The sequence below is a fragment of the Saccostrea cucullata genome, unplaced genomic scaffold (assembly GCF_032062105.1).
Source record: "Saccostrea cucullata isolate Sc308-1 unplaced genomic scaffold, CSIRO_AGI_Scuc_v1 ctg7, whole genome shotgun sequence".
NCBI lineage: Eukaryota > Metazoa > Mollusca > Bivalvia > Ostreida > Ostreidae > Saccostrea > Saccostrea cuccullata.
The window spans coordinates 480,104-490,530 of NW_026935080.1; the positions used below are offsets into that span (position 1 = coordinate 480,104).

The following is a 10,427-nucleotide window of genomic DNA, read 5'->3' on the forward strand; positions in this document are numbered from 1 at the left end:
CTAGCACCATGCCCAACCCCCTGGACCCGGAGAACCGGTAGTTTTTTGTTGGGGTTTTCCTTCCCCTAGTCACTGGTTCCATTTATTTAAAGGCGCCGGAGACTCGCTTTTTGTCACTGTCACTCAGCTGCCTAAGCATTTCCAGGGCCACCAAACGAGGAGGTGTGACACGTGACTAGCTGGCAGAACCTATTTGAAACAGTGGGCATTAACTCGAGGTTTTTGTGATGACACCTAGTGACATTTAGTGTTATCCCTCGAGACCCATACCAGCATTTGACCCCATCTTGTTGAATACTACTTTCAAATGATTCTTTATGTGAACTTTTCTAGCATAAACAAATTATGTGAAATGCATTTACCACTGAAAACTGGCTACAAAGAGGGTCCGTGTAACACTTAACAATTCAAATTTTTAAAATGATTTAGAGTATTAGAATGCTAATATATAAGTTCAAATTTCTAAATTTCAAAAACTCACACCGATTTTTGAGTTTCATGTCTGTGTGAACGATATGACGTCATTTATTTTTTTTAATCAATTAAATATACCTCCGGAAATAAACTTTAATGAACAACTTGACATATATAGCTGTTTAAAAGTTAGAATCAGTTAGGAGTGTAAACCCAATACTACAAAAAGAATTTCTGAAAATTAATATGTTTCAGGAAATTTCCTCTCCGTTTTATGGCAAACACTCTCAATTTTATTCATAAACGGACGAGAGTTAGTGAAGAGGAACTATTTCCAGATTTTCAATTGTTGCTTGTTGATGTGAATGTGAACTGAGGGAAGGCACAAAAAATCAGGTTTGTGTTTTATTTTGCACTGTAGTGTGTAAGGTTTTTTTTTTCTTTACTATTCTTCTGTAAAGGTACAGTTGTAATTCATATATATATACATATAATATACAGTACATGTAAATTGTAAAAAATATATTATTTTAATATCTTGAAATAGTGATTATAATTATACTGTGTCGCATTCTCTTTATATACTAGTATACCGTAAGGCCAAATATATACACCCCATATGAGAAAAAACACACAATACAGGAGTCCTGAAATTGATAAATTTGTCGCAATTTTTGAATTTTGTAAATTTCTCCAAATAATTCTGTACAGTAAGTTTTATTGGGTGTATTGTAAGCATTTTATCCGTTGTTTTTGCTTAAGAACAGATATTTCTTCTATTAAAGCAGTTTAGTTAGATCAAATCATTTGAAGGACGTCATTTTTATGACTTTTAAGCTTGTGTTGTATGTTTTGGTTTGTGTGTTTTTTGTGAATAGGTAGGTAGGTTTTTGAAAGATGAGTGGACGCTAAACAGAGAAAAAAAACTTGGAATGGCCTAAACGGACAATCTCTAAAACTTGACAAAATTGGGAAAAGATAACAAATATCGAATTTTTGGTACTATATATATATATAAAGTTAGCTGCAGAACTGTAGTTCACCGGAAAAAATGTATTGACAGACTCCGGTCTATCAATATTTTTTTCCGGAGAGCTACAGTTCTGTAGCTACTATAAAGTATGATTGCATGTACATGTATATTTGCTAAGTAATCGTTTCAAAAAGAAAAAAAAAATCTCAGTCAGAATATTAGGGGGGTCACACCATAGACCAATTATTCGTCAAATGATTGTGTTCACTTAGTAATTTACGAAAGAATAGAGGAAATATCTTAAAGTTGAATTGTTATCTTTTCAGCCTGTAGTACTTTGAGGAATTCGATTTTTAAAATAAATAAAATTCATATATAGAAACTCGGACACCCCATAGCTCACGAATAAAACGCAGTCTGTGTTAGCTAATAACTTCGTCAGTCTGACTCATCTAAATGTTTACTTTTATGGGTGTTAGTATTTTTGACGTTAAATACAGCGATTGTGTTTTGACAACAGGGATCAGCCAAACTGACAAAGGACAGTCACAGTGCCCCGTGTAAAACGTTAATGGACAAATAAACAAAGATGACAGAGGAATTGAACTGTGTTGAGGTAAATATTTACCTGTACAAGTTAATTGCTGACCATGTATAAAAGGCTTTCAGAGTAATTTCGGTCTACGATCTCTGTGAATAAACTATTGATTGTTCTTTGCGGTAGACAGTTATCAGCTGTTCATTAAATATCCAGACATATCTGTTCCTCTTGACTGGTTTTCTTGATAGTCACATAGCAGAGTGTATATGCTTAGCACTCGTCGTTCAATCTAATATCCTTATAATCCTGGTCGCCCCTTGGATTCAGTTTTACAGAATCACTATAGGCTCTAAGTTTATATAAACAGATGGATCTTGTACTATCAGCTGACAATCTATACTTAGCTTGAAAAACCTAGCTTTTTACAAATTTGAAGTAACTTTATCTATGTATTTTGATGTCAATTTTTACAAGCTTTCTTTTCATTTAAAATAGACAACAATGGCAAGACTACCTGTATATGAATATGTCATTGTGTCTAATATTTGTTTAGTTTTTTTAAAAAAGCAACACACCAGTCAGAAAAGCAATATCATTGATTGTTTAACTTTAATTGTCCACAGCCTTGTGTGCAGTGAGACATGGATAAGTATAATTACTTACTGAATTATATAACCAGTCGATATATCTTAATCAGAACTGGTCATCTTTGTTAAATCATTGAAGAGGTAACTGTTTTGTCACAATAACTCAGTAATTCACAAATACATTGTACATACCAGATATTCTCCAATCTTTGAGATCCTTGATTGCAAATGCACTAAAAGAAACACACTTTCATTTGCTTTCAGGTCAGTTCAAAGTAAAATTTAAAAATATTACTACATCAAAGTGTGAATTTTTTGTAATCCATGAAAAAGGTTTATTTAAGAAATAACTATGATTAAGAAATAATTATGATTTAGCACTAAAATAAAGCTACATCAGGTAGATAAATAAAGCAATGTAGGTAATTCAAGCTACAAAGCAAAATATAATGATTGAACAATTGAACTGGTAGTGGACCTGATAAAATATTTTCAGGAATCTGTATAATAAGTGAAAATCAGAAAAAAGGGGGGGGGGGGGGTGCAGTTAATAATTGAGTTTTTATTCCTATAAATATTAAATTCTGCATTAAAAAAATTCCATATTTAAAGAAAATTATTGAGTAACTTAGACTGTAACTTTAGGTTGAAAAGTTACATTATTTAAATGTTTAATTAACATAGGTGTATCTAAATTTGGCTATTCATCAAGGTTAATCAATTTATTGTGCCAGATTTTCATTGTGACAGGAAATAATTTCAGATGAGAGGTGCATTGATTAAATGTGTACGGTACCAATTCATAGAAATTTCAAAATAAGTATCAAATTCATAATTTGATATTCCTGTTTATCAAATTTTGGATAACCCGTTTTCTGGAAATATTTATTTTTAAACCTTGAAGTGTGTGAAGACCAAATTAATTGCAAATGTAAAATGGCACTCGCAAAATTGAGATATCAGGGGGAAGTGAAATGCACAATATAAATTTCCTTAAGTTGATGTGCCTGTTTATGACACCCACATAATTTCTATGAATTCCATTAAATCCTTAACTTCCTTTAATAATTATTTCTGTTAATTAATTCAATTCCTTTTGCTTTTTTTTTTTGCTTTGCTAAAAATTGCACTTCATATGAACACGAATTCCTGTGGAATTTCCATTTTAAACTTTTACCTCAAATTTTAGAAAGGCTTTACATCACATGCATGTATTCACCAGATATTACAAAGGTAGGGTCGATACACTCTTCCCAGGGTGTTCCAATCAGATGAATGTTTTTTACTTTGTATATTTAATAACCATGGTAAGTGAAGCACCGAAAATCCTTGCATGTGGGGGGAAGTTCACTCCCCTTGCCAGACAAGTCCTCGTACCGTATGAATTTTTTATGTGTCTTTTATATGTACTTTTAAGAATAATTTTGGTAGCTCAACAATTTTTAAAACATTTGTACGAAATGGATTGGTTGGAGTATAAAGTTTAAGGGGGGATAACAAAGAATAATCGATCCAAACAAATCTATAAACACTACAAATGTGTGAAAAGGGCATAAACACGAAATTCCAGGGGTGGGATTAGATGCGTAGGAGGAGTGAACATCGTCTGTTGATCGGTCACACACGCCATTAGCACTTTATATATCAATCAGGTAAACGGAACTTTCTATAGCCAATTCAGTATAAAAGTAAAGATGGCGAATTAAAACTTCAAATACGTGTAGTATATGATATTCCAGTGCCATGTATTCTTTAATTTTATTTGTATGTAGAATACTCACAGAGTTAATCATGGAAATGTATATTTTTAGGAAGTGGACGCGCCTAGCGCCACCATTCCTCGGTTACAGTTCCTGTCGCACCTCTCCAGCGGTTTAGAGGGAATCCTGAACAGTACACAGCACGCTGACGTCACTATCCAAGTGGACGACCACGAATACCAATGTCACAAAGTGATATTGTCAGCTATGTCGCCATATTTCGAGGCCATGTTTACCCACGATATGAAAGAAAACCGTGAAAGTGTTGTCAGATTACACGACATAGAACCCGAAATATTTCAAAATCTTCGAACTTTTATGTATACAGGAAAAGCCACAGTTAGAGAAGACAACGCGGAAAAAATCTTTCGCGCCTCGTCGCTAATGCAGATACCATGTTTGCAAGAACGATGCGAAGATTTCTTACTTTCTCAAATTTCGCACGAAAACTGCATTGGGATATGGAAGATTGCAAAGGCGCATGCGTGCCAAAAACTTTGTGAGAAAGCATGGGGCACAATTCTGGAGAATTTTCAGATGGTTTGCACCACAGAAGATTTTCTGCATCTGGATATAGACGAAATTGTTCTTATTTTCCAGGATGACTATTTGAAATCTCCTTCAGAAGAATTTATTTGTGATGTCGCCAACGAATGGATCGACTTCGATAAAGATCGCCGCTGTCAAAATATCTGTGAAATTCTTCCCGCGTTGCGCCTTCCTCTCGTGTCCTCAGATTACTTGTTTCATGTTTTTGACTCTAATATTGTGGTCCAGAACAGTCCTCAGTGTAGGTCGGTAATGCGGGAAGCTATGAGGTACCACACTTGTCTGTCTAAACGTCAAGATTTTACATCCCTTCGCTGTAGCAGAAGAATGACCAGTAAAGTCGACGATGTTTTGATCGTTATCGGGGGCTTGTTATCCACCACTCCTCGATACCAAACGACAAAAGAGGTTCTTTGCTACAGCTTCCAGCAGGAAAAATGGTTTTATCTCCCATGTTTGCCGTACGATCCTGGATACGAGTTCGCAGCCTGCACACACGGGGACAGCATATTTGTCTCTGGCGGTTGGTTAAAACTCCAAGGCCTTGCAGAATTTAAAACTCACAAAAATGAATGGAAGATCTGTGAAACCATGACAAATGGAAGGTGTGGTCATGTAATGGTCTCAGTAGCACACTCTATCTTCGTTTTGGGCGGAAGAGATGGGCGGGCACCTGCTATGACGAATATAGAGGAATTTAATCTACAAACCGAAAAGTGGTCCATGGCTGGCGATCTCATACTAGGAGTAAGGTCTACATCTGCATCGACAATCGGGGAAAAAATATTTATTTTTGGAGGAATTACAGAATCAGATAAAGACACAATGTCTGTACAATGTTTTGATACGCGACTGCACTGCACTAGTATAATAGGCGATCTTCCCTTTACTTGTCGACTCACCCGAACCGTGAGTTTAGATATGTCAGTCTATGTACTTGCACCAGATGGTAGAGTTCTTGAATTCTGTGATCCAACGTTGAGTATCATTTCTCACAACGTTTCACGACCAAGGTCCCGCTGCGATTCCTCGGATTCCACAGATGTCACCGTGACGTCAACAGAACCATATACGGTAACGACAACGTTATCACCAGTGCTGGGGAAGCTGTTATGTCGAATTCCAAACTTCAGTCAACATCACTTTGAGGTGATCCAGCATCGCGGGAACATCTTGCTGGTTGGCGGGAAAACACCCGACAACACAATTCTGAAGAACATTATACAAGTTAACGTTCGTTGTAAAGGGGATGTCAAGGTCACCGATCAGTCACCATTGGAGATGCCCTCAGCACGTTGGTGCTTCGGATGTGTCAAAACAGTTGTACCACGTGACTACCTAAACAATGAAATGAGGAACTGATATGAGGCACTGGAAGCAGTTGTTTTTAACAAAGAAAATAGAGGCTTCGTGCAACGTACTGCGATGAGATACGTGCATAGAATGTTGCTTATTCTAGCTAAGGATACTATTGTTATTGACTGATGAATTCTTTGTTTATGTACTTGTTTCTTCGATAAATAGTTATTTGGTGTCCAAAGTCGTAATTTAGATTTAAAGAGTTAAGGTTTTAGAAATGGCATAATGTCTTTCAACTTTAGTGCAATGTATATGTTGTTTGTTGAGCTTCTTTTCTGTTGTTTATGTTTCCATTATTTATCTGCTTAGCTTGCCCGGCGAAATTCTGAAGAACCAGCCTGTTGTCTACAAAATAATTGCAGGAATTCTTTCTTTAACAAGTTCTATACCAATTCGAATTTAGACCAAAATTGAGATTATTTTATTTTATTTATGTACCGTTTTGGTTTTTACATTTAAAAAAAATCCTAATAATGTTGGTTGTAAGAAATGGTTTATACTTTGATATTGTAACATCCTCATTCAAAAACATTTAGAAAAAATGTTTCAATTCATCTTTTCTGAAAATCTAACTTTAAAACATCCTTACCTCCCATTCTGTTTTTTGATAGGTTTGCGTGTTGTGTCGGTAATGTTTCATGCCTTGCAATCGACTTTTTTCTTCACATTTTTGTGTTTCAATTTGATTTTCACTTGATTGTGGTGCTCTTTAAAATTAATCAGATTCCCTGTAATTTCTCTTATTAAATGCAAAGGATTTTTATACTCATTTTAACAGGATGTAATATATAAATGATAGTTATTAGAAATAAACCTTATGCAATACTTTAATAATTTTGTAGTGTACCCCCCCCCCTCGTTTAGCTGTTACATGTTGCCATTCGTCATTTTAGTAGAGGAATAAATATCTGTTGACCCAAGTTCGTTGTTGTTATTTTTTCTGTGTTGTGAAGCTAAATGCTAATTTGGTCAAACAAAAGTACAGTGATAATTTGATAAATCCATAGTCGATGGTTTGCTTTTATAAAATATGATGGAATAATACAATCTCAATACGAAAAAAAATCATCGGGTGAAATTCAAATACACACTGTAACTATGGATTGTGTAATAATTTTCTGACAAGGCAGCCGAGACAAGTTAATCGTATCAGAAATGTATGAGCACCAGCTGAGGAATTAAGATTCTAGGTTCGATTCCTGCAGTCTTTTCGTGGTCACTCATGTTACATTGATGTCCTGATTAACATGTGCCCCGATACTCGTATGAACTTTGGCACCACTATTTCATGTGGCAAAAACAATATACCACCGAGATCCACGGGCATAAAAGTATGGCAATGAGACAGGTTTCTCACCAGTCACTAGAAGGTTTAGTTTGTAGAACTCATCCTGTGTCATCCAGGCGTATAGCCTTGTCGAGTCTATCTATTTTAGCCCATTTAAGACGCTGTTTAAATAGAAAACGGAACATTCCGTTGTCAAAGAGCTCGGTTCACTTTATGCATAAAACGGCCCTGTAGATATACCAATTTATTTACTAACATTTTATGTTCCATTTTAAACATCAAAATAAAGTAGAGACTAAGTACTTTCATTTCGGTTTAAAATTTTTTTCCTTAAATTCCAGGTCTAGGAATACAGGCTTTTTGGAATTGCAATGTTCTTGAATTTTAATGTAAACAGGTATATTTGAGTACTTTCAGAGAAGAAAAATATGAGCGCACCCTCTGATCTAAAAAATAAAACATGTCTTGTACTCTTCAGAAAAGGTTCTATCATTTACTTGTTGCTTATTTTAGATCAGAGGTTGCACTCTATATTAAATATTTAAAAATAGCTATAAAAAATATATTTGCTACTAAAGTCATTATAACAACCATAGAATTTACTATTTATTTGTTAACTAAAATAAGCCAGTTTCAGTTTTTCTGAAATTCACAGGGCCAAAAAAGGCTATAAGTGAACTTTGTTCTTTAGTTAAGAAAAAGGCTCAACAATATTGGTATGTAACAAATCAGCCAAAATACGACCGATTGATAGTATTATTTGCTACTAAAGTCATTATAACAACCATAGAATTTACGAATTGCTGACTTTTGAAATAAAAAGGAAAAGTTGACTGTTGAAAAGTTGGTCTTATTGTTTGTCATACAATTCAGGTGTTGGTTAGTCTTTTTCTCTATAGTCAGAATTTTTCGAGTCATATAAATGGAAATAACCACTGTTAATTGATATTGATATGGGGGAATTTTATTGGAATATAGGGGTATAGATTTTTTTTTCTCATGTTAAAGTTTTTGAATATAAATTCTGCTTCTCTGGAATATAAAACAGGTCGGCTAAGAAAGGAGCACAATCCGTTCCCATCGGAATTCCAACAGTTCCGGTCTTCGAGGACTACAAAAATGTCAATGAAGAAATCCAGCATTCTTTTGATATCGACTTCAGGGTACTTGTGTGTAGGATAAGAGTGATTTTTTGACAAAGTAATTGTGTTGATGATTAGTCACGAGATGTGAACATATCCGATTTCCCTTTTTATAGAAAAATCAATTGTTCAAGACATCAAAAGGCCAAGTTCTTAATTTTAGTTTGAGGAATACATGTACATGTAATTGTATTCGTGTCAACGTTAAAGACTTTTGAAAAGTTCTTTAGGTTTTTTTTAAGGATATACATAAACTCTATGTATATAGGTGTGGTACGTCTTTTTTAAACGTGTTTTTTCTTGCCTGAAAGTGTCAGGATCTTTATTTTAACAACTTTTAAGTGTATTTAAAGAAGATTCAACATTTTAAAAATTTATTTTACATTTAACAATCCGGAAGACAAGCCCCTATGTCTCTCAAGATAACTAGTAATTGTATGCCCTTAAATCACTGATGTTTTTAATACTGCCATTTGAAATGTACCTCTCTCTCTCATCTCTCTCTCTCTTCATCTGTAAACTCTCTCTCTCTCTCTCTCTATTCTCTCTCTCTCTTCTCTCTCTCTCTAACATAAAGCATTTTACTCTTAGTTCCATCGTCTCAAGCCACGGTCCGGAGTCCGCTTATAGCTCTCTCCTACGGAGAGGATCGTACATTTTGGCCGTGGTTTGCGACGATGTCTTAGTTCATGAAGATAGTATTGGAATAAGTCTTTGATCCCTAACAGAATGGGGCTAATTTTTAAACTCGGCACTTTGTCCGTGTCCATTTTCTGAAGAAGTTTTATTATATTATATTTAACATCCACTGAATGTCATCTCCTTTACTTTCATGAAACCCATGGTGGTTTATCAATCTGTAAACGCTGCTATGCAAACCACCTCTGTAGATTTCTTGAACAACGGCTTTTCCATTAATGAGACATGTCAAAAATATGATACTAAACATGCTTCCTTTTAAATTATATATTTTTTGAAAAATAAAGCAGTTTATATACAATTTGGTTAGGAGTAAAGATACATATAGAGGATGGGTAGAACATTTGCTGGAACCGGCAATGCATCTTTCTTTTTTAATCCAGTATTATAGTTAAGATAGAGCGAACTCACTTTGGTCGACTGATTTTCGATAGAATTAAAATGATGGCTTCTAGTAAATTTCACCGATGTTCTTTATACTGCCATTTGAAATATACTATCGTGATAAGAACATCTGCTGATCCCCGTGGCATACTGTAAATCAATAGATTTATACATCGTTAAGACCTTGGTATTTTAAAGTTTGTTTGCTTTCTAACATAAAGCATTTTGCCACTGAATGTCATCTCCTTTACTTTCATGATATACTCATGGTAGTTTATCATTCTGTAAACGTCGCTAAGCCTTGTAATCACTTCTATAGAAGTGATTGAAGTGAAGTGATTCTGTTTTATAAGATCGTGCGGATTTTTTTATAACCCCCACTAGAAAAGCAGGAGGGTATATAGTAATCGGTATCTCCGTCCGTCCGTCTGTCTGTTACACTTTGGTGTACCCCATCTCTTATCCGCAACTCCTCTCATACTGAATAAAATTTAATGAAACTTTCACAGAATCTTTATTACATATTGCCATTGGGCACCTTCTATTTTACTTTTTGATTCAACATATATTTTGGATTTCCCATAGCAAAACATGGACTCTCCCATAATATATATATGGAAGGCGGGGGTATCATTTAGTGAGCTCTTTGCTCACAGTACATGTACCTAGTTTTTTTCTCGGTAAAACCCTTTCCTCAAACAAAAAAAAACCCTCAGCTCCTTCCCAGTTTT

General features: G+C 34.8%; 1 protein-coding gene across 1 annotated transcript; it reads left to right on the top strand.

Annotated features, from left to right (window-relative positions):
- Positions 1–1,846: 1,846 nt before the first annotated feature.
- On the top strand, positions 1,847–6,226 carry LOC134241826 (kelch-like protein 24). Its single transcript, XM_062723850.1, has 2 exons — positions 1,847–2,003; positions 4,327–6,226. Exons 1-2 carry the CDS (start codon positions 1,977–1,979, stop codon positions 6,184–6,186), a joined length of 1,887 nt encoding a protein of 628 aa, XP_062579834.1. The 5' UTR covers positions 1,847–1,976; the 3' UTR covers positions 6,187–6,226.
- The last annotated feature ends 4,201 nt before the right edge of the window (positions 6,227–10,427 follow it).

What these genes read in the sequence shown, in the direction of transcription:
- LOC134241826 (XM_062723850.1), top strand. Translation starts at nt 1,977, where the DNA reads ATGACAGAGGAATTGAACTGTGTTGAG. An exon ending in AGGAATTGAACTGTGTTGAG is followed by an intron (nt 2,004 to 4,326) that starts GTAAATATTTAC and finishes GTATATTTTTAG; the next exon opens with GAAGTGGACGCGCCTAGCGC.